The sequence below is a fragment of the Eptatretus burgeri genome, chromosome 5 (assembly GCF_056783735.1).
Source record: "Eptatretus burgeri isolate ZD-2024b chromosome 5, Ebu_testis_v1, whole genome shotgun sequence".
Taxonomy (NCBI): Eukaryota; Metazoa; Chordata; class Myxini; order Myxiniformes; family Myxinidae; genus Eptatretus; species Eptatretus burgeri.
In genome coordinates, this window is record NC_140965.1 from 54915738 (window position 1) to 54941842 (window position 26105).

The 26105-nt window shown below is 40.9% G+C and overlaps 1 protein-coding gene across 3 annotated transcripts in view; it reads right to left on the reverse strand.

Moving 5' to 3' along the window:
- Positions 1 to 26105, reverse strand: part of LOC147026463 (neuron navigator 2-like) — a 181943-nt gene that overhangs the window by 40934 nt on the left and 114904 nt on the right. For all 3 annotated transcript variants that reach the window (XM_085881896.1, XM_085881894.1, XM_085881893.1), the window contains one exon: positions 12505 to 12656. In XM_085881896.1, the coding sequence (XP_085738022.1) occupies positions 12505 to 12656 (152 nt within the window). The remainder of the gene's footprint in view (positions 1 to 12504; positions 12657 to 26105) is intronic.

Consider the following 26105-nt stretch of genomic DNA (forward strand, 5'->3'; position numbering starts at 1 on the left):
GTGTCTTGAAGGCGGTATATTAGTACAGAGCATTGTTAATACTTCATAGCTTAGGATTCAATATGGAACAAATTGTTATATATATATATATATGTATATATATATATATATATATATATATATATATATATATATATATATATATATATATATATATATATATATATATATATATATATATATATATATATATATATATATATATATATATATATATATATATACATATATATATATATATATATATATATATATACATATACATATATATATATACATATACATATATATATATATATATATATATATATATATATATATATATATATATATATATATATATATATATATATATATATATATATATATATAATAAACCTCAGGGTCTCTGCAACAAGAAATGAAGGATTAGTGACAAAATTACTGCTTTTTTAGGATCAAACGAAGCATTTTAAAAGTTGTAAATTTTTTTCGGACACCATATATCTATATATATATATATATATATATATATATATATATATATATATATATATATATATATATATATATATATATATATATATATATATATATATATATATATATATACAGTTGAAAGTGTGTCTGTCTGTGTGTCTGTGTGTGTGTTTCTCTGCGACCTATGCACGCGAAAAGTACTGGACTGATCCTCACCAAACTTCACATGCTGACAGAACATGTACCCGGGAGTGTCCTTATGTAAAATAATTGTACTTCCGACTTCCGGTTTCTGAATTATGACGTCATCACCTGATTTCGTAACGTTAATTTTTCAAGTTCAGCCGATTGACATGGGACCAATGGAATTTGCTAGAGAATGAGAAATTAATACTACAGTCAATTGAAGACAATGACTTCTGACTTCCCGGTTTCTGAATTATGACTTATGCATTCGACACACTTGCAAAAATGACCGTATGTATATTATACCGTAAAATGATATAATAATCATCTGTAAGTCATATTTTATTAACATTTTCTTTGTTCATTGTTGTTATAACCATGGTTATAAAAACCATTTTTATTGTTACTGTATAACGTTTTTACGTCTCTTCAGCCTGGATTCGGGATCAGAGATCAAATAATGTAAATCACGATTAAAAATTATTTTTTGATGATGCGGGAGTTATCTTTGTTAAAATCAGTAGAGTAAATATACACCATGTTTGATATTTGGGTCTTTCATGTCTTCGACGATGCCTTTATCTCCAGGGACGCATCATTCCCCATGACAAAAACTGGAAGCAAAAGGGTCATAGCCGACGACACGGATTCCAAATTGCCAGGGTATTGTGTTGTTGTTGTTGTTGTTGTTTACCATTCTCTCATGTGCACGCGTTGAGTATGAAGCTCACTACGTTCGCTATTAAATGCTGTGCGGGGTATAAACACGATCGGGTTGGATTTCTATGTTGTGAATATTGTATCCACACTATTAAAAGTGTGTGTGTGTGTGTGTGTGTGTGTGTGTGTGTGTGTGTGTGTGTGTGTGTGTGTGTGTGTGTGTGTGTGTGTGTGTGTGTGTGTGTGTATGGCAGCCTCTACAATTTTACAATTAACTGTGACATACACTCCTTCAGACCCGCCGTCATCCACGGAATTCCTGTGCGGAGCACAGGTATCCCTGCTAGTATATATATGAAGACCACAAGGGGAAAACCAGAGATGTCACTTTTTATAAATTTCAGGGTTATTGCACCTGCCAATAGTTGGCAACATAAGGTTTCCTCTCACAATATTACTTTAACAAATAACCAGGGGTGTCACATAATTTATATGATGTAAAGTTTCGCCATGCAATGAAAAAACAAGTGTTGTCAAAGCTGAACAAGTAAAAACCCAGAGTTGTCAGTACTTTACTCCTGGTTATCTCCCTTTCATTCATGTTAACTGTTCCACCATAATATTCAGAGTTGAGAAACTAAAAAATGAAAGGTTGTAAAACTTTCACAGCATAAACTCTGAGCACTACAATGGCCTATTGGGTTATATCATGGGCTCCGTAGTTGATGCATATCGTGGTTCAAGCCTGGTCAAACCTTTATTGTGACTTTTATGGGACCCACGCCGTGGCTTAATGGTTAGCGCATCTGAGTACCCATCCTCATTCGATGTACCCACCGCCCAATCAACCTGCTTAGGTATATGAGGGAGTCACATGAGGTGACTGGCTATCGCGGGGGTGGTTTATCCTTGGTTTCCTCCCGGGTTTCCATCATATTAAGTAGTACGGAGTAAGAAATGGAGAATCCGTCATCAGAAAGCGAAATACCCTTGAGTATGGCGTTGAACACCAATCAGACAAAAAAACAATGACCGTTTAATGTTGAAAAAAATAATCTGATCACCAAAGTCATGTAATGTATGCTAATAACCAACAAGCATTAATTTGCTACACATCCTGGGTTAAAATTGAATGGCAATTATTAAACAAGGGAATAACCAGTGATGTCAGTTTGCAACATTGATTCGTTCTTTGCTCTTAAATTAAATAACACAGAAGCTTGGCAAATGCTACATGCTTAATTTGATCGGCCAATGATCACTCTTCCTTTTACTGGAAAAGAAATCTATATGACAGTTATTAAACAGTGCACCAAAGTCTTGAAACTTTGTTTTTCAGTTTCTTCAAAAATGACTTATCCTGACATCTCTGGTTTTCCCCTTGTGGTATATATATATATATATATATATATATATATATATATATATATATATATATATATATATATATATATATATATATATATATATATATATATATATATATATATATATATATACTGTACACTCGAAGAGAGAACATTCGTGAACGCCCCTCCGTATACAAACCGCTCACAATTGCCAGATGGTGAAACATCCGGAAGTACCGAGAAATTTCCCATTGCCTTACATTCCTTTCATGTAGCATTAGCTCATCTCATTACAACATTATAACTTGTTACTTTTTTACACGACTCAACTTTGAGAAAGACCTCAGTGCAAGAAATATTTTAGTCACAAAATAACACTTTTGAGATATTGAGGATCAAAGTTTTCAAAACATGCTGCAGATACTTTTTTTAAAGGTGACATACTACAGAGCCTGTTGCTGGTTCCAGGGTCTGGCTATACAGCGCATAGTCTGGGAGAATCTGACCGACACCCCTTATCGCCTGTAAAAGTTTTTTTTTTCTCTCTTCTGATTCCTATTCTATCAGGTATTTATGATTTATTCTGGAAGGGTGTGGTGATCTCACCTTCGGGAAAATCTTTTTACTGACTTTTTTCAAAATAGCCGCCAACCGAATATGATGTTTCACTAATTTCATACACATCCCGTGATATAGTGCGTGTTTATTGTTGGTATCCACTGGTTGAACTATATATATATATATATATATATATATATATATATATATATATATATATATATATATATATATATATATATTACCTACTGATTAGTAAATATGTAATTTGTCTTTCATTATCATTGCTGAGTTAATTTTTTTCTATCCCAAATGGCACATAATCAGCAGTTTTCACATGTTTTTCTTAGCACAGTTTATGAGCGGTATGGTAATTCAATGAATCTACATCAATCGTTCTATTGATTTCATGATTATTCTTAAATTTATTTCAGGTGATATTGGAAATACATCCCTTTCCTTTGGTGATAAATGACACTTCAACTATAATCAAATTATTTCATAATTTCATTCAGAATTCATCAATACATCATGAATTGGATCAGAGACAGCGGATACTATAATACTATGCATATTAATTTGTTGATGGATAGATTAGATTTGTTGGTGGTTCTCTTTTCAGGTGATGGTCAGTGAATGATGGACGCAGATTCAGCAAACTGTATATTCAAGGATAAATACAACTGTGATGATCAACCCTGCATCCAGAACAAGGGGCTAAGTCGCGTCCATTCCATTATTTCTGCTAGTCTAGCATACGAGGACGATCTCCATATTGCCTTGACACAGAAGCTCTCTGAAACGAAGGATCTTACCATTATCACAAGAATTGTGTGTCCAGATACACGTCCAAGTCTAACACTAAACATGGCAAGAAATCTACAGAAGTTCGCCTTCCTCCTCCAAAGAGGTTACGTCATTCCTTTGCTCCATTTGATTTCTTCACACAGTGCCTGTACTGCAGTGATAATTGTGTCCCTGAGAAGGATCGCAAACATCCTGACAAGTGGAAACCTGCTTACTTGTGCAGATCAACCTTGTCCAAGAGAAGTGAAGAGATGGTGTCATACAAGCAGAACATTTTGGACAAATGTTCAGAGCGTGATGATCAGTGGGCTCAAGATGTGCGTCTCCGCATTGATGGTGCTATCAGCGATCTACATGCAGCTGAGGCTCGCTACCATCAGTACTGTATCGCCAATAACACTTATTTAAGTGTTATTTAAGTCTTCGAGTGTTTACCTCGCTCAGCGCTCAAGATGCATTCCTGGAGAAGAGAACGCCAATTGAAGTTGCGCTAAAAGGGGTTATTATACCATTGGAGATGCGTTCCTGGCAGCGTTAAATATTCTGCATGAGCGGTGTATGAGGGCATATTTGGGGTATCGGTGAGAGCGCAAATAACAGCACAGGTGGTAAACATATTATTTTCATCAATAAAAATAAGACTTTTTTTATAATAACTTGAATAAGTATGAACAGAAACATAAAATATGTGCAAGCATCAATAAAAAGAATAATTGCCACTGCTGCTACCCAGCTCCAACTCTGAGATGGCAGCTGTGGGAGGAGGCTCATCCTTCTGCAAAATTAAGGTGTCACAAAATGGGGCAGGGGAGTTTGTCTGGGCGTTTGTCTGGGCGGTGTAAACAGTGCTGATTGGCTCAGAACATATGCATACAGTACAAACAATGGTGGTGGGTGCATTTACTCAGCTCGCAGGTGTGTTATGAATTTTATTTTTATGTTTTTCGTAAAAAAAATTTCCAGGTCAAAGGCCGTATCATGAATCGATGGTTCTGCAGGGCAGCGTTATGTGAAGTATTTTTATTATTATTATTTTTTATACTTCCACATTGTGGTGGCATGATTTCATGCTTACAACTGACTATGGTCAACGGTGCATCGCCACTGCTACTAGACCATGTGGAGGTACTCCCTATTACCTTCAGAAAATGATTTTCGTTGTGCAGATCACCAATCTGAATGAAATTTGGCATACTTAAAGAATTTTAGACGCTGAGTCCAAATCCACTTGTTTCCATGTCGAGGATGTGACACAATTGGTCATTTTTGGCAATTAAAGATAAACCGAACATTAAAGCACGATTTTGACACAGAAATGAAGAATCAAGGTTAGACTGATATGTACGTCAAAGAAAACTCTTGTGAGGTCTTAAAATGATACAATATGTTTATACAGAGCACTATTCACTGTTATTAAAGATGTTTATAATTGAAGGTCGTAAACCGAAGCAGTTACAGCGAAGCAGTTTTTACCGACCGAAAACGTCTGGACCGACCAGACAGGCCTTCGAGTTGACCAAGGCAACTTTTTGTTTAAAAGGCAGCCACACTGGCTAAAAAAGGTAGTTACATTGACTCTTAAAGACAGTTACAGCGCCTATTAAAGACAGTTACATTGGCTATTACGTATTGAATCAAAGATAAAGAAACTGCGCCACTCAGCCGGATGAAAAGTAGAACTGACACAAGAGGATTACTGTCTTAGAACTCCAGTATTTCTTGCTCTGAAGCGGTTGCTGAACTAGGCTCTTGACTGCTGCTATTACAAAACTCAAGTCCACTATTACATGCTAACCAACCTGAATACTACTGTGTAGTAGATCACCACAACAAAAGCAGTGTGACACCCGTATTCACAGTTCGTCGTCGGAATCATCGTCAGTTCTGCTTTCATCATCCATAAGTTCCATTTCTGCACGGGTCTGTTCATCGTTGGCGCAGTTTTGACACCCACAGCACTCTGTGCAGGACAGTCCTTTTGACGGGCAAGAACACTGGTTGGTCTCGCATTTCGTCTTCTTGCAATTACATTTCGTCGCTTCTAACAGTTCCTTCAGTGCTGGTGGTTTGCTCAACCAGTGAACAATCAGTGCTTCATTGCGTTCCACCCATTCGTGAAATGTAGGAGAAAGGGCTTCTATAAACCTCTGTCGCGCGGTGGTGAATCGCAGACTGATAGTTCACTCTTTTGCAATGCAGCATCAGAGCGTCACTTGTAGGCGGCAACTTCTGTTCTCCCAGCGACTGGCTACAGAATAGCTTGTAGCGAGCCTCATCCACACTCTTCATGGTCGGCTGATTGTACATGGCGCAGACGAATTGTTCCAGGTCGTGAATGATATTCTGATCTAGCGTGAATCCTCGACCAATGCTCCCGAAGCAGGTGATGAGATGGGGACCCTTCATCATCAAGTCAAATGGCCTTGTTTTGCCCTTACCGTGGAATGCACTGGTGGTATCACTTCCCGTGAAATTGTGCAAACCTATCAACGCATCGCAGACAGAACTTTCCAGGGCATTACTCAGCTTCCTAATGTCAATGATGATAATGTCCTGTGGACTTCCTGTTTTTGTCTCCAGACGTGTCCGGGCGGTGTTTCTCTCCCGACTTATTCGGGTGGTGGTTTTGTCTGGGCGGTGTTTCTCTCCGGTCATGTCTCCATTTGATTTCTTCAGGCGGTGTTTGTCTCCGGACATGTCCAGGCAGTGTTTCTCTCCGACGTGTCTGGGCGGTGTTTGTCCCTGGACAGTGTTTATCTCCGGACATGTCTGGATGGTGTTTGCATCTGGGTGATATTTATAGTATGACTGGTAGAAAATGGATTTCAGACATCACTTTGTTTCTGTCTTCACTGTTTTTCTCTGCAGAATAATTTTAATGAGACAGTATGAATCATAATTAACACTCCACCACACGTCTGCCTTCCCTTCCCCTCACCTCACACTGCCTTCCCTTTCCCCACCTCTCCTCACTCTCCCACCTTCCTCACTCCCTCACCCCTCCTCTCTCTTTTCCCCTCCACCTGCTCACTCTCCCACACCACTCTCCCACACCTCTCTCTCTCTCTCTCTCTCTCTCTCTCTCTCTCTCTCTCTCTCTCTCTCTCTCTCTCTCTCTCTCTCTCTCTCTCTCTCTCTCTCTCTGTCTTTTTCTCCTCCTCCCTTTCAGTATTCCCATCAACGAAGCAAAGGGTGGTATTTGCTCGGTACAGAATAAACTAGAACAGCACTTGGTGGAGCGTATATCTCCACCAGGCTGAACAGTTCATGTTTTATATCCCACTGATCGGCCGGATCCGAATCAGGACCTGAACTAAAATTGAATCGGCTTTTTCTTGTCATCTAACCAACTCATCCACCGAGTTTTATCATAACTCATCCACAAGTTTTTGAAATATTATGTTACATGGTATATTGTTTTTGGCCCCATCTTTCAATAGTGAAGAATCATTAAAAAAAAATTAAAAGATTGTTGTATCCAGATTCAGACCTTCACCAAAGTCGAATCAGTTCGTCCTTCTCACACACCCTACTATCCACAAAGTTTTGTCCAAAACCGTCCAAGGCATTTTAAGATAATGTGATATATATATATATATATATATATATATATATATATATATATATATATATATATATATATATATATATATATATATATATATATCGTTTTTAGCCCTATCACTCAATGGTGAAGAATTAGGCCAAAAAAAAAAAATGTTGCATTGGCGTAACCCGCCCGACCCTAAAAATTCCGCAGACCCTACGTTTTTTTTTTTGTTTTTTTGCTATCGATTTCAAGTATCTTGTTGATTGCGATCGCGATCGCAAAAACCCGGAAGTGTTTCGGACAGAACCCGCCGACAAAAAGGGTGGTACTCGAGCCGGGGGAGATTTTGGGAGGGATTTATTAGGATTTATTAAATTTTTGGATTTATTATCCAAAAATTTTGGGATTTATTAGGAAATAAAAAAAATAAAAAAAAAAGATCCCGACCGACCTACCCTATTTTTCAGTGACCCGTTACGCCAATGCAACATTTTTTTTTTTTTGGCCTTACTTTAAAAATCCAGATATTCAGTTTCGGATCTTCAACAAAATCTAATCATTTTGTCATCGTCACATACACAACCTCTCCACCAAATTTCGTCTGGATCCATCCACTACTTTTTGAGATATCTTTCACAGCCAAACAGACAAACAAACAGACAGGGGTGAAAACGTAACCTCCAGCCACCTTAGTTGGCAGAGGTAATTAGAGATGCTAGCTTGTGGTGGTTTCGGCATGTGATGAGAAGGATGAGGAACCAATCAAGAAAGTATGCAATGAGCAAATTAGAGAGAAAAGAGGAAGACAGAGATTATGGTGGAGGATGTAGTGGAAAGAGATTTGAAGAACAATGGATTGAGATAAGAATATATAAGAAGATAGAGGAGAATGGAGAAGGCGGATATGATGAGTTGCTGACCCCGAACCACTGGAATTAAAGCTTAACAAACAAATTAATTCCCAGGTCCACTGCAATCTACACACTACAAGTAGTTAATTGTTGAATGCTCAGTCTTGTTGAGCATGGTTTCAGTTTCACTTTTAAAAAAATCCTTTGATTTATTATGAGATCTCTTATAAAATTGATGAGATTCTCTTGGAGGAATGGGGGGTGGGAGGGGAGAGGGTAAAAAAATTTTCTTTCATCAGTCTCGAGAAATCTTTGATGCACAAATAAAGTACATTTGTCAGGTTTAAGCTGCCATGTGAGGTACAGGTACCATATTATTATTTTAGGAATCAGAAATGTTTTAGCTGTTAAAGTAATAATTTTCTGCTGTTCTGTTCACCATCGATTCAGATCAGTGATTGCTCCACATCCCCCACAAAGGCATCAGCATGTCCACAAGCACGCTTCACAGATGCAACCACCCAGATTCTCATGAGGTTCACTAAAAACAAGGCACAATTACTGTTATAATTAGCACAAATCGCTAAAACTATCGATTATTGAAATCCATGTAAATGCTCAATTTTGGGCAGGTAAGTGTTTAGCAAAGTTCCAAGTCACACCACCAAGACAGAAGAAGCTTGGGGGCATGTTCACTGTTAATAAATGACTGGTGTATTTGCACCATACTTGATTTCATCAATTTAAACCCACAGTTGACCATTTAAATGCAATTGATATTTTCTTGGTACCCTTTCAAGTGAGAACAACAGGAGTTGTAGTAACAGTGCAGTACGTGTGTCTATTTAGGGAAGAGAGCGCCAATGTGTGCATTCCTTAAGTGTTGCACTGCTGATAAAATTAAATAATTCAAGGAAGTTTTTGTTTATCCCTCATTTTTAGCTCTTATGTGAGCCTTGACATTGTGTATGTATATATATATATATATATATATATATATATATATATATATATATATATATATATATATATATATATATATATATATACATATGTAATTACTGGAACAATCAGTTTCGTCTTAACAAGAAGGAAGTCTTTATGAGAGCTGGAGTCCATCTACATCAGCAGAGAAGTACGAATATGCAACTAATTTTCTCAACCAAATGTTGACAGATATGCTAACTGCCATGGGGAAAGAAGTGAAGTGACATTTCAGGTTGAACACTACTTCAAAAAACAGACAGCAGGTCTCACACCCAAAACATAGCTTCACCTCCTTTCCCATGGTGGTTGGCATACCTCTCTCAACATTTGTTTGAGAAAATTAGTTACGTCTCCACCTCTTTTTAACAATGTAATTATACCCAAATCACTTGAAAGATTTGAAAGAAAGTAAACTTGAAAGAGCAATCAAAGATTGCAGACCCTCACCAGGACTTGTGTTGTGAGGTTTTATAGTACATACTTTATACACGAACTCACATTATAATTGCACAAACTTTATAGACGTACTGGGTTGAACAAAGACAATGAATAAAAATTGTGGACGTGGACCATTTTGATACTATGGTAAGCCTAACACATCTTTACAAGTGTTGTATTCACAATCGTTATGCCCTCCCTATAATTTTTCCCTTCAGTGTAAAACAACCTAAGTGACTGTTAAAAGGATCATAAAGTATCGAAAGGTTGAAGCCGATAGGCATCATGGGCCTTGTGAAGATGACAGTACATAAAGGCCTCAGGCTTCAGGCCTCTGGTGTTAGATTATGGCCCAGTGCAATTGTAATTTTCCAAGCTATATAACCACAATGTATTATACCCTATATGCACATAAGCAGTACGCATGTTTTTGCTTCATGTACGTAACCCGGGTTATTTTTATTTTTGAGAGTGATCAAGGCAGTAGTCTGTTGCCAACACACAGCCCAAATAAATGTATGTGACAGAAGAACGTGTTGCATGCTTGGAACAAGATCACCCATAGGGCGGGTGCTCTGCTAGTAATGATAATAATAAAAGTTCCCTTACAAGGAACTTCAACACAGGAAGAGGCCATTCGGCTCATCATAGTCTGCACTCTTATTACCAACCTATGGTTGTTTGTCCGTGTTCTCCTCCTTTTAAAACCCTGAGCGTCAAGCAAGGAAGCAGCGCATACCATTTCTAAAGTCTTTGGTATGACCTGGCCGGGCTTTAACACCGACCTCTCAGACTCAGAGCGGATGCATCTAACCATTGTGATATTAAAATAATAATAAAATAATAATAACGCAACAAAATATATTCGTGGATACTTCAGAATCGCATACCGTCTATCTTATGGTCCCCAATACTTCCTGTGCTGAGATTATGAATAACTTTTCTTTACTTCCATTACTCCAACTTACTATTTTTCCAAAAACAGTTGACTGTACAAGTGGAACAAATCAAGTTATAATCATTAAATATCATCAATCACATTCCTGAAAAAAAAAATTAGACTTTACTAAGTGATGTAGCCCAGGTGCTTCACTCATGAATTGAACAAGTTTCAAACAAAATGTATGACACTTATTTATTTGTTGTGTTCTCATGGCCTTGTTCTTTATGTATTTAATGGCCTGGAATTGTCTGGGGAAAGTCAATTAAATACTCCAGTAATTAAATTTGTGTTGTTGACAACAAATCACTCCAACCTCAACATACAATCTTCACAATACATATTACTCGATTACTCCCGGGGGGGGGGGGGGGGGGAGCAGGCAGTGTTGAAGCAGACGACCAGAAGGCCAATTATCTGATTTTATCTGGGGTCCATTTTTTTTATCCAAACAAAGCCTTCAACATTCCTCTGGATGAAAGAGGAGGCCATGCAAAATTTGGTCGCACTGGTTCCTGCAGGGTCCGAATGCGTAAACGAACAAACAAACTTTCATATATATATATATATATATATATATATATATATATATATATATATATATATATATATATATATATATATATATATATATATATATATATATATATATATATATATATATATATATATATATATATATATATATACACACATATATATATATATATATATATATATATATATATATATATATATATATATATATATATATATATATATATATATATAATAGCAGAATACCCTTGATCCTGGTGGGTCGTGTTTCAGATTACCTACTGAAAACAGTTTTGTCTGTGTTTTGCAAGAATACTACAGAGGTTTGTGTGGTGTGCGCTTAAAAGGTTCTCGATGGTCTAAAAGGTATGTTCCAATTGTAGTTAGTGTCTCCGGGGTTGAAAGGGTCTTATCTCTCAAACATGTAAAAAGGGTCTAAAAAGGTCCAAGTGGTTTAAAGCTCTAAATGGAAAAGGGTCCAAGCTGTCTTATCTGTTTGAAAGGTGGAAGGGGTCAAAATGGTGTTTAGGTCTTAGGGGTCTAAGGGACTTAAATGGTGGAAAGGTCTAAATGGTATAAAAAGTCCAAAGGGTGAAGGGATCTTAAGATGTCGACAGCGTCAAAAGGGTATTAAAGGCAATAGGGGTCTTCAAGGGTATTTGGGGTCTTATGGTTCTTTGGAGTATCAGGGGTCTTCAAGGTCTTAAAGTGTGTTACAGGTCTTTGGGGTCAGGTCTGAAAGGTCTTCTTAAAGGTCTTCAGGGTCTTGAAGGGTCGACAGAGTTTTAGCGCCTGAGGAGTGAGTCTTCAGGTCTTAAGGGTCTTTAAAAGTTTTAGGGGTATTGAAGGTCTTCAGGGTCTTAAGGATCTTGGGTGTCTTAAGGGTCTTCAGGGACTTAGTGGTTTTAAAGGCTGAGGTGGTGGATGAAAATACCCTTAAGACAATCCCCAGGTCGAACTTGATCTGCATGCCAAATGTGGTGGTTCTCGGCTGAGCAGCCTTTGCGAAAAACACAAATATCCAGACAGACAGACAGACAGACAGACAGACAGACAGACAGACGACAAATTTTATTTATTCAATCAAAGCAATAACTTTACACTCAGAAATGCAAACCGTAAAATAAAAAAAAGATGACAAAACTGCATCGGCTATATAATACTGCAACTCAAACTTCTCACCCAACCCTTCTTCTTTTTCTTTTTGCAGTCTGCAAGCTCCGACAAGGAAGAATCCACATGTCTGTTTGCCAGGCCTTGAATGCTCGTCAGACTCTCTGCAGAATCCTGGCGGCTCAAGACCGTGTCGCCTCCACTTTGCAAAGGGGGCTCCTCTGAACAAACAGGCACATGGACATGTTAAGCACCTCGTAATGTAATACGCTTAGCATTCTATGTGAATAGCAATCATTCCCAACAAAATAGGTATGACAAATTGATTTCATTACAGTGTAATGGCAAGCAGTCGTATTATGGTAATTGTAGTGAATGACATATAATAACACTAGCAGGGGCTACACAGCACTGACTGGTGGTGGGGGTGCGGGGGGAGGTGGATGGAGGGAGGAAGGAGGGAGGAGGGATACCCAGCAATGCCCACCAGGCTGAGCTTTTGCTGGCAGTGGTTTCAGGATGTGTTCGACCAACAATATAGATTCTGAAGTACCTACAACCAAAATTTGGGGCCTCGAGGTGCTCTGGTTTGGCTGTAAAAAAAAGTAACGTACAAATGCACAATCGCACCAACAAACACACGCACACAAACACAAAAAAACACATATGCAGAAGCAAACACACAAACACTTGAAAATGTTTATATGATAAGCAAAAGATAAGTGGGAGTTACTCAAGAGTAATTTAATAGACAAGTCCACAGAACAACGTCCTGAGTCATTTTGAGACTCTCATGAAGATACAACTTAATTCCTCTCGTACTGTCACAGAATGGCCATATAAGGTCTGGTATTATGGGGAACAGAAGAAGCACAATAAGAAAACTAGAACGGCACTGGGCAGAGCACATACCTCCGTCAGGCTGAACAGTTTACATTTTGTATCTCACTGATAGGCCAGATCTGCATCCGTACCTGAACCAAAGTTGAATCGGTTTGTTCTTGTCACCTACTCAACTCATCCACCGACTTTTGTCATAACTCGTCTGCAACCTTTTAAAATATCATGCTATATATCGTTTTTGGTCCCATCTCTCAATGGTGAAAAATCACTAAAAACATTAAAAAAAAATTCTCAGATTCAGATCCAGATCTTCAGCAAAATCGAATCAATTTGTCCTTGTCACACACCCAACCCGTCCAGCAAATTTCGTCTGAATCCATCCATAACTATTTTGAGATATTCTGCTCACAGACAAACAAACAGACAGGGGTAAAAGCAGAACCTCCATCCACCTTCGTTGGCAGAGGTAATAAACAGTAATTCAGCAGTTTAGTCTGAATAAAAATATTGAGATGGAGAAGGGTGGATGGAAAGAGAGTGTGTATATCTACAAGATGGAAGAGCAAGGATACAAAAGTTATGACGTCATTCATTTTGAAACATCTGCCTACTCTGCTATTCATCACTCTCCAGGCCAACAGGGTCATACACGCTCATCTGCCGATTCCCTTCTTGTCTGGTTCCGAAAGAACAGATCGTTTCTCGTTTATGCTTGTTTATTCCATTGTTCCTCCACCTGGAAAACTACCTACCTCCCCGTTTCCTTTAAATCTCAAACTTCCCTCCAAACATTCAAAGTAACTATCCGCCAACATCTCACACTAAATATCATCCTCGTTCATGACCTTTTATAGTCCCAATAGGTATTGCAAATCAATTTCCTTATCCATTCTATCAGTTTATCACTTTCTCTCCTGGTTGGAAAACCCAATTTAGATTACTGAGAATTACTATATCTGCAGAGACTATATTGTATGTGAACTGATACAATCACCACATCCAAAACTCCACACAGGTTCGTGCTCCCGAGACTTTATTCCAATCGCCCGTGCACTCTTCCAGAGCCTTGCCTTCAGGGCAGCTCTCTCTATATTGAGTGCAGCCTGTGGCTGCTGGTTGCATCATTGGTTGGGATGCGGCTATGCCGCTGATGCAGTGTCCCCCTTACCAGTGCACTGGTAATCATTTTGCCGACCTCGGAAGGATGACAGGCTGAGTCAACCTCCTGGTGTATTAATTCAGCGGCCAACGGGGCTTGAACTCAGGACCCTTGGATCCCAAGCAGCCACCCTAACCACTAAGCCAACACCAGGCTTCTCAGGGCAGCTAATCAAACATGATGCTCCTAGAGCCACAATCACTTCACTCCAACACAACATATGTTTCCCCATTCTGAAATAAACCCGTCATTCATTTCAAAATGCAACAACCACAATCTCAACCCTAAACTGAGACCACCATTTTCTATCACATTTGATCAATGATAGTTCATTTTGAGGAGAGTTGTACCACATTCATGGATTATGAACTTTATGTACACTGGTCATCTCTCAAGTATTGAGGATGCTTCCGAAAGCGACAAGATTTGCGTTCGCCGTCAGATTATAGCCCAGCTGAATCATTGTGATGCTGAGATTGATCCTCATCGTGAAGATTTTGTGGAAAGAAGAGGCAGTTGTCAATGTTCTCTGCATCTTGGATGTTGGTTGTTACCAGACGTCATGCATTCCACTTTGTTCCATCTCCGAGTCGGTAGCTATGATGACTCAGTTGCTGCGAGATCTGTTGAGGGGTTGATAGTGAAGTCGCTAGTTTATGTGCATGGTTGGAGGGTTTCACTCTGACCCACTGGCCAACTGCAAATGAAGGTGACTTTGCTCTCCACCGCTTGTCTGCATATTCCTTCATTTTCTGCTGTTACTTCGCAATACACTGCCATCACTTCAGTCTTCACATCTGCCAATGCAGGTGGTTTCAGGAGATTAAGTGGCAGGCGCAAGTTACGCCCTATCATTAGCTCCACAAGCACCTTCCCGGTCAACGAATGAGGCGTAGAGTGATATGAGTGCAACAGAGTATAAATAGCCTGATCAAATGTCTGTCCATCAGCCAGACTTGCTTTTATGCTCTCTTTGAAGACTCTGTTGAACCTCTCCACCTCACCGTTGTTCTGCGGATTATACCATGTAGTTAGGTGATGTTCAATGTCATTGGCCTTGAGGTATTGTGTGAATTCCTCAAATGTAAATTGAGGTCCATTGTATGTCGTAATGAACTCGGGAAGCCCCCTTGTCTTGTAAACATCTTATCCAGGATGCTGATAATGGATGAAGTTCTAATCAAACTAGAAGCCACAATCTCAGGCCATTTGCTGTGAAGATCATGGACTACGATTAAGTACTTCTGGTTGTGAGGTGCAACTCGAACCTCACCGAAGATGTCCACCTGCAGCTGTTGCCATGGTTTCTCTGGCCATAATCTAGGCTGAAGAGGAGCAGGACATGGATCTCCTGCTTTCTTGCTGAGGACACATGCTTCACAATTCTTCACAAACTGTTAAATGCGTGTGTCAATTTCTCGACACCAAACCGAATTTGAGCTCATCGTGAGTGATTAAATCTGCAGTTGCATTTGCAATAACGGAATTTACAAAGGAGTCAACTTCACTAATATCCTCATTCTTGGTGTTCGCTACTGTGGTTATACGACAATGTCCGCCACTTGATTACAGGACACTGCCAAGTATTCTATGTCAAAGTCATACTGGTAAAGACGGTCTGACCACTTGTAAATTCGAATTGGTTGATGTCCAGATCCCGATGTAGCGAGTAGTGTTGTCAGTGCTTGATGATCTGTGCAGAACATGAACTTTCTACCATACAGATACACGTGCCAGTGTTCGCATGCATGGATACATGCGAGTGCTTCGCGTTCCCCTGTGGATTATTTGCGTTCTGTTTCCGAAAGTGTGCGAGATGTGAATGCTCCAGGTCATTCGCTACCTGTGTTCCATTGCGAAAGTACCGCTCCCACTGCCGTACCTGATGCATCTGTCGTGATGGTAGTCTTTGCATTAGGATCAAAATGTGTGAGAACTGGAGGAGATGTGACCATCTCCTTCAGCGTGACAAATGCATGTTGCTGGGTATGAGTCCATTCCCAGGGCACATCCTTGCGCAGTAGTTTACGAAGAGGTTCAGCGATCTCTACGTAGTTGGGTACAAACTTGAAGTAGAAGTTGGTAGTCCCGAGGAATGATACAAGCTCTTTTGCATTTGACGGAGTAAGAAGAGCTCTAACTGCTTCGATGTTGTTCTGCGTCAGGTACACCCCATTGGCTGTCACATTATATTCTAAGAAGTCAATCTCTGATGCTGAAAAGGTACCCTTTCCCTCATTCAGCATCAAGTTGTTTTTCGCTAGTTGTGAGAACACTTCATCCAGACGCTGATTTTGTTCTTCTTTGTCTTTCCCATAGACGACGATGTCATCAAGGAGATTGAGAGTTCCCTCAATACCAGACAGGACTGAAGAGACGATCTTTGGAAATGCACTTGGTGCAGAACTGAGGCCGAATGGCATTCTACGATCCTGGAACATACCTTCATGAGTCACAAATGCAGTCAAATGTCTGCTCTGCTTTGCTTGAGGTACCTGGAAGTAGCTTCTCCTCAGATCTAGCTTTGTGAACAATGTGGAACCATGGAATGAAGCAGAAAGTTCATTGATGGTTGGAAGAGGGTATTTATCAGGAATAACAGCTTTATTCACTGATTTAAGATCAACACAAAGTTGTAACTCTCCATTCTTATGTCATGCAATGAAGAGATTCGACATCAATGGAGATGAATCAATGTGTTCAATGATGCTCTCTGATTCAAGGCATTTTAGCTCCTTCGAAACCTCTTCACGGACAGTGAAAGGTAGACGTCTCAAACCTTGAGATACTGGTGGAACCGCAAGGTCTACTCGAGGGGCGTGACATTAACTCTTACCTTCCCCAAACCCAATAAACAGGGAAGGGTACAAGTGTTTGTACACATTGTCTTTGTCTGCAATCAGGTGGATGTGTGCACCGGTCGGGTCTAAAAGTTTGAACCCAAGCTTGTTGAACAGGTTAGCACCCATTAGGCTCTTGCCTTTTGCAACATAAAATGTGAAATTGTTGAGCTTGATACCCTTCCAGTTCACAGGAATAGTTATCGTTCCCAACACACGGATGATGGAGTCATCGTTGGCTTGAAGTGTAGATTGCGCAGAGTTGAGTGGATAAGATGAAAAGTACTTATGGTAGAGATTGTCACTCACAATGGAGACTTTTGCCCCTACATCAATGAGTGGTGATACCGAAATCCCCGCGATATCAACTTCACAATCCTTGAAGTTGCCCCCTTGCTGAGGATGGAAAGGCATTTTGTCTGCGATGGTGTACATGGTGTGTTGTCTTTCAACATCAGAAGTACTCGGTTCATCAACCTGACGAACGGATGATGTCCGCTTCTTTGATGACCTGCACACTTGTGCAAAATGGTTCATTTTAAAACAAGCACTGCATTGTTTTCCACGTGCAGAACATTGTGCTTTGACGCCATGTTGTCGACCACAAGCTTGACATGGCTTTGTTCGAGGTATGTGGGCAGGGTGTGAATGGAGCTGCGGTTGTCGGTTGGTTTGAAGCCCTTGCATATGAGCTGTCTGCAACCATGGTGCCTGTTGCATTCCTGGTGCTGATAGTGTAGCAGCATAGCAAACCTGTTGTGCATTTTGTGATACAAGCACCAAATTTGGCACAAATGTACATTAATATGTTGCGAACATTTTCAGATATTGGGCCACTTGAAATTCTCTCTTTATGTCCGCCATATTGGATTTCAAAATGGCCACCACTTGAAATCTACATTTGCTATTATCTCTGGACGTAATGCAGCTATTGACTTGATTCTGGTATCTAAATGTATGTTTTTGTGGGCTAGGAATCCAATGGTACCATTTTCAACTTAATATTATCTATCACAGTCTGTTATATAATTTTATTTGGAAATTATCTCGGCAAATATTGGATTCAACACAATACTTTGAAAAGAATGTCTTAGTTCTGTAAATGTCTTAGGTATAATACTGACATGCTGCATGGTCTAGTATCTGAGGCTAGGTATATACCGGTACTGAAGATACGTGTACATAAACAGTGTCATGTTAACAAGTTCAGCATTGCCACAAGTACATGTATGTTGTTGACTCGTCGTCATGTGCAGTCCCCATCACACACACAGAGGGCTGTGCACTGAAGGGCAGCCTTTTTGCACTTGCAGCGCCTCACACACCGTTTCTCGCACTTGCAAGAAACCAGCTCAATGCAGCTGTGAGCTACCTCAGTTATCCTGGTCCAGTAAGGTGTGTACTGTCCTTCTCCAGTCCATGACCAACCCCAGTTGGTTGGTGGAGGGAGCTCTGGTGTTGGCAGCAGTATCTGACCCCACACATGTCCACCTTGATACACTGCCCTCTTCCCATGTTCCTCCAGAGGTGCCTTCGTTGGAGGGATGAGCTGCACATTGTTCTTCCTTGCAAAGAGTTTCCTCCTGGCCTTGTCAATGTCTGTGCATTTGCTGGTTCGATCATACAACAGGATCACGAACCTCTCGATGATGCGCATTGCATCGTCTGGTATGTCATGAGGTGCAGAGGACAGCAGCAGCAGCGCCTCAGTGAGTTCTGGCAGTACCATCCAGACTGCCCACGCGGTCTTCTTGCCATGTCTATGAAAACTAGACACAGTGTCGCATCCAGTTAGAGCAGGGGTCGGGAACGTGTGGCTCGCGAGCCAGGTGTGGCTCTTTTGATGATTGCATCTGGCTCGCAGATAAAATTGGAGTTTGAAACTTTGAAAGCCCAATATTTCTCGCGGAAGCTTTACCTATAGTTTGAATGGTGTCGTGCTTCATTCACGTGCAGGGCTGAACTTGCCAGAAGGAGAGAAGAAAAAACGCCTCCGAATTGGCTGAAGCGGTTTTTGTTTCGTCCAGTCATGCGGCCGAGGTGACTCGTGATTTCGGTTCCTCCGATGACGTGCCGCCGCCGACACGCGTAGCGGAATTCATCTCGACCAATCACGCGCCACCGCTGAGGTGACAGCATCCCAGAGTCGGCCGGCCGCGCCGCACCTCTCGAGTATATAAGCCCGTGCGCAGGCCAGCCAGACTCAATATTTGCCAAGCCTCAGTTGGGTCAACATCTCCCTCTCTCTCTCTCACTTGCTCAAAGCTAACCCTTCGACGAAGAAGATGGCGAAAAGAAAAAAAGACGAGGAGTATCGTACATTTCAGGACGAATGGGCTGAAGAATTCGCCTTTGTGGAGAGAGCAGGTTCTGTGGTGTGTCTAATTTGCAATGACAAAATTGCATCGATGAAATGGTCGAATATAAAGCGGCACTTCGACACACGCCATGCTACCTTTGCATCAAAATACCCTGCGGGAGACGGCAGAAAGAAAGCGTGCCAAGAGCTACTGAGCAGGGTGCAAGCCAGCCAGCAGCAACTCCGCGTATGGACCCGGCACGGTGACTATAATTCCGCTCGCTTTGCTGGATCTTTAGCAATAGTGAGGAACGGAAAACCATTCACAGATGGCGAGGATGCTAAAACGTTCTGCTGGATGTTGCCAATGAACTTTTTGATGATCTTCCGAACAAAGACAAGATAATCAAATGGATACAAGACATGCCTCTATCGGCAAGAACTGTTCATGATCGTACCATCATGATGGCAAACCAAGTGGAGGAAACGCAAGTGAAGGACATAAATACAGCGCCGTTCTTTTCCCTGGCTTTGGATGAGTCAACAGACATAAGCAATTTGTCGCAGTTCAGTGTGATTGCAAGATATGCTGCTGGTGATACACTGTGCGAAGAAAGTCTTGCTGTTCTGCCAATAAAAGGGTCCACAAGAGGTGAGTATTTATTCAAGTCTTTCATGGAGTTCGCTCAAGAAAAAAATCTACCTCTGGATAAACTTATCTCAGTGTGTACTGATGGTGCTCCGTGTATGGTGGGGAAAAACAAAGGATTTGTGGCGCTTCTCCGTGAACATGAAAATAGACCCATCCTAAGTTTCCATTGCATTCTACACCAGGAGGCACTTTGTGCTCAGATGTGTGATGGGCAGCTTGGCAAAGTGATGTCGCTGGTCATTCGTGTGATCAACTTTATTGTTGCCCGAGCCTTAAATGGTCGCCAGTTTAAAACACTGCTGGATGAAGTTGGAAATAACTATCACGGTCTGCTTTTGCACAGCAATGTGCGTTGGTTGTCAAGAGGGAAGGTGCTTAGCCGTTTTGCGGCTTGCCTGAACGAAATCCGGACTTTCCTTGAAATGAAAGGGATTGAGCATCCTGAGCTAGCCGAAAGTGAGTGGCTCAAGTTTTACTATCTCGTGGATATGACTGAACATCTGAACCAGCTCAACGTGAAAATGCAAGGCATTGGAAATACAGTGTTATCGCTTCAACAAGCCGTGTTTGCTTTTGAAAACAAGCTGGAGCTCTTTATCATGGATCTTGAAACAGGTCGTTTACTACATTTTGAAAAACTGAGACAATTTAAAGATGCATGCACAGCAAGTGAGCCCACTCAAAACTTTGATCTCCACCAGTTAGCTGGCTTCACATCCAGTCTCCTACAGTCATTCAAAGCACGCTTTGGAGAATTTCGTGAGCACACTCGTCTTTTTAAGTTCATCACCCATCCAAACGAGTGTTCACTGAACAGAGCCGACCTGAGTTACATTCCTGGTGTCTCCGTCAGAGATTTTGAAGCAGAAGTGGCTGACCTGAAGGCCTCAGACATGTGGGTGAATAAGTTCAAGTCACTGAATGAAGATTTGGAAAGAATCGCAAGACAGAAAGCGGAGTTGGCGAGCAAGCACATGTGGACAGAAATGAAAAAACTTCAACCCGAAGACCAGCTGATTATCAAAACTTGGAACGCGCTTCCTGTCACATACCACACACTGCAGCGTGTGAGTATTGCTGTCTTGACCTTGTTTGGATCTACGTATGCATGTGAGCAGTCATTCTCACATCTTAAAAACATCAAGTCCAACATACGATCACGTCTAACGGATGAAAGCCTCAACGCTAGCATGAAGCTTAACCTCACCAAGTGCCAACCAGACTACAAAGCCATCAGCAAATCCATGCAGCACCAGAAGTCCCATTAATGGTGAGTATTATAACAACATTATTTAAAATAATAAATTCAGAGGCTTATTATACTCACATTTAGTTGAATTCAGTCTTAAAATATATTATATGGCTCTCACTGAAATAGATTTCCAAATATTTTGCTTTCATGGCTCTCTGAGTCAAAAAGGTTCCCGACCCCTGAGTTCGAACGTGGAACATTGGCAGTGTACGAGCCTTCTCTCGTCCCAATCCAGCTGCTATTTCGTGTGCTGCTAGGTATCGGAAACTCTGGCCTGTTCCGAATGCCAGCCACAGTTTGTCTTCTGGTTGCAACTCCTGTGCCAGGGACACTGCCAGCACCACAACATCGGTGTCTACAGTCCAGATGAGTATTGCATGGTGTCCATGCTGGACTGCGTGAGATGCATGCAGCAACATCCAACTGTCAGCTTCTTCATGGTTACATGGGGCGAGTGAGGTCAGATCTGGCAGTAGTGGTTTGCTGAGCACTGCCTCTCCATCAGTAATGACGAGTTGCTTGTCCTCCTGGTCAAACCATTCCATGAGAGATGCTGAGAGGAACCTGAACAGCTCGGTTTTGTTGCTGTCCACTCGTAGGAAGTTCTGCCAGTTTCCAGGTATGGCTGCGGCAGCCACCACACGTCTCCGCACACCTTGTCCCCGCTTTGCACGTGTACTACCTTTCAGTGAATCAGCAAGGTAAGTATCCCAGACCAGATCCAGGCGTGACACTGTTTGGAACTTCGTGGACATATATGGGATGAAGATCTGTTGTGCATACTCTTCATAGGTCTTTGATGCAGCCGGCTTCAGCATCTGGACGATGGCTGCTCCATCAAGCACAATATAGGTCGTGACAGGAGTCTCTGTCTTTGCGTCGGAGACTTCTTCCAAGCATGTGAGGAGATCACTCTTGGTACCAGTGCAGAGGATTCCACCATCAGACAATGCAGGAGGACATGCCTGATTCTCGTGACAAAAGAACTCCTCAAGGTTTCCATCCCTCGTCTGGCAGCCAATGTACAGGCGTGCAAAGAGTTCACGGTCATTCTTGATGGAGGCGAGCTGTTGCTGACCTATGCTCTGGCTTCTTGGAGTGGAAGTGCTGAACACCTTCAGCTTGTTACGAGGAATGGGTGCGTCCACTGCCTTTGTTCTGTCCATAGACAGAATATGTCTATGTCCATATGTCAACAGACATACAGACAAGCTGGGATCAAAACATTACCTCCTTCCACCATTGAGTGGAGAGGTAAACATCATGGAAATTATATCATGCCCTAGATTTAATTCATGCTTACCCATGTATTTGCTTCACTGGTTCACAAGGTCTTTTGCATACATGTAATTCAGACTCTTGTCTTCATTGCTGACCACACAATGTTGTCTAGCTGAGCCCAGATTGTATGTAATTAACTCATTTATGTGGAGTCACAAGGTGATTTAAACACAGCCACACACAAAGAACACAGTTGATGTGGGTCAACACACATGCAGCCTCTCTACTCATTTATTTGGGTCAGGGCTGTGATTAAAGACATGTAGTAGAGTCATGTTTGTAAATGTATGTAATTAACTCATTTATGTGGAGTCACAAGGTGATTTAAACACAGCCACACACAAAGAACACAGTTGATGTGGGTCAACACACATGCAGCCTCTCTACTCATTTATTTGGGTCAGGGCTGTGATTAAAGACATGTAGTAGAGTCATGTTTGTAAACATTGTTAAAGACATGCTACAGTGCATTGTTAAGGAAACAAGACAGATGGAAGCCTATACAATAAATTTCTGTACTCGAGAAACACAAAAGATGGCTTAAAGGGTCTAGGAAGTGGATTATGCATGTTTGGTATTTATTGACAATATGAATGTAATGTTACATAAAATATGCATATGAAAAACACAAATGAATGGGTCACTTTGTTTCCTAATGGGATATGAATTTATATTTTAGACTGCCAGTATATATGAGCTTGTCTGAGTTGTTACTAGTGATTTAGTATAGTTTATTTTTTATTTATATTTACAGAACTAAGACATTCTTTTCAAAGTATTGTGTTGAATCCAATATTTGCCGAGATAATTTCCAAATAAAATTATATAACAGACTGTGATAGATAATATTAAGTTGAAAATGGTACCATTGGATTCCTTGCCCCCAAAAACATACATTTAGATACCAGAATCAAGTCAATAGCTGCATTACGTCCAGAGATAATAGCAAATGTAGATTTCAAGTGGCGGCCATTTCGAAATCCAATATGGCGGACATAAAGAGAGAATTTCAAGTGGCCCAATGTCTGAAAATGTTTGCAACATATTAATGTACATTTGTGCCAAATTTAGTGCTTGTATCACAAAATGCACAATTCTTTTGAATATTTGGGCTAAGCCACCCCACTATGAGGTTGCTGGAGATGTATAAATCAGCTTAGAATCCATCATGGCTGATTCTACCTGGATAGCCAGAGCTGGTGCCTTCTCAAAAGTGAGTCACTTATCCTCCATTAGCAACTGTTCCTGAATATGAAGAATGGAAGTCTTTTCTCTGAGCTGATCTCTGATGAGCTCATCTGTTAAAACCCCAAAATTACAGGAAGCAGCCAGTTCAGAAAGTGAAGCAACATATGAGGTCCATCTAAAAAGTAACGGGACTGAATTCACAGAAATTTTATTCCAAAAAATATATTGAAATCACAGCATGTCCCCTTCAAAATAGTTTCCCTCCAGTCTCACACACTTGTCCATCCTCTTCTTCCATGCTTCGATGCAACCCCGGAAGGCTTCTTCTGGAATCCTCCGGAGCTCCGTTGTCACGGCCCTTTTGATGGCCTCCACATCTGGAAATCGGGTCCCCTTGATCAACCCCTTGAGCTTGGGGAATAGGAAAAAATCACAAGGGGCCAAGTCTGGCAAATATGGGGGTTGCTCCAGAGTTGGCACGTTCCTCTCTGCCAGAAACTGTCGGATTCTCAGGGCACTGTGAACAGGGGCGTTGTCATGGTGGAGCACCCAGGCGTTGTTCTCCCACAGATCCCTCCTCTTCTCCCGGACTGATCACATGAGGTGCCGGAGGATCTCCTTGTACTTGTATTGATTCACTGTTTGACCCTGTGGTAGAAACTCGACGTGGACGATGCCCTTGATTTCAAAAAACGCGATGAGCATCACCTTGACCTTCGACTTCGACATCCTTGCTTTCTTTGGTCTTGGTGATGCCGGACTTTTCCACTGACGACTCTGCCATTTGGTCTCGGGATCGTATTCCAATATCCATGATTCATCGCCAGTAATGACTCTCCCGAGCAGGTCTGGATCATCCTCGAGGCGCTCAATAATGTCTTGACAGACAGTGACTCTTTGCTGTTTGTGGTCCTCGGACAACAGCTTCGGGACCATCTCTGTGCACACCTTGCGCATTTCGAGATTTCCAGTGATGATGCTCCAGACAGTGTCCTCATTGATGGAAAATTCCTCAGCAATCATCCGCACCATGATTCGACGATATGCTTGCACCATCTGCTTCACATGCTCGATGTTGTCCGCTGTTCTGCTCGTTGAAGGTCTTCCAGACCATGGATCATCTTCAACCTCCTCCCGTCCCTCTTTGAACCTCTTGTGCCATTCAAATGCATGTGTACATGACATCGTTTCTTCCCCTTAGACTTACTGCAGCATTGCGAAGGATTCGGAAAGTGTTTTGCCAAGCTTGGCAAGAATCTTCAGATTGACTCATAGCGTGACGACTCAGACGAGACAATGTGTAAAGCACGACCTGTAAAAAAATCACACAATTAGTGCAGTCAACAATCACTAATCATATATATTGCTGGAATGTTGCAAAAGACTGTGACGCAACCTTTTCATTCAAGTTATGTAAGTGGAGCACACAGGAAGCTCAGTCCCGTTACTTTTTAGACGGACCTCGTATTGTTGGACAAGTTCACCATTTCCCTGGTAGAGCTGATGGCATTTATACCGTTCAATCATAGTGCTCTTTTTTGGCCCAAAGTAGCTCTCAAGGGCATTCACCACATTTCCGAACGAGGACGTATCAGCTGTGGGGGAAAATTTGATATTAATGTATTCTAAATTGTAACAAATGGAGTTTTTGAAATGTATGTTTTATGCTACAAGTTAAATTGGCTGTCCTTTCTCGCCAAGAGACTTTTTCCTTAAATGTTGACAAATGTCTTGGTCTGGAGCGGTGTGACCTGAGCTGATAACAGTGAACCTTTGCCTCGAAATGTACGTAGTGGCTTCTCTCCGAAAAGGACACGTCTGTAGTCTGGGTTGATAGCCCCCACCACTCTCCCATGAAAGTATAAAATGCTTTGAAATGTAAAATTGTTTCAGTGAAAGTACCTGAGGAAGTATTAGAATCTCAGTGGCTTGTACGCCTTGGAACTGACCAAGTACCAAGTTAGAATAAAACTCTCTGATGTAATGTGGAAGTGAATTGAATCGGGTTGGTCGAACTGTTAACTAAAAGTAAGAATAAATGAAATAGAACCAAATAATATTGCAATCAATGGGGATTCTTAAGTTCATTGTATAAGGGTGAGAAGTGTATGGTGTATAATTAGAATAATAAATTGTTTCACAAGGACTTATGTGGA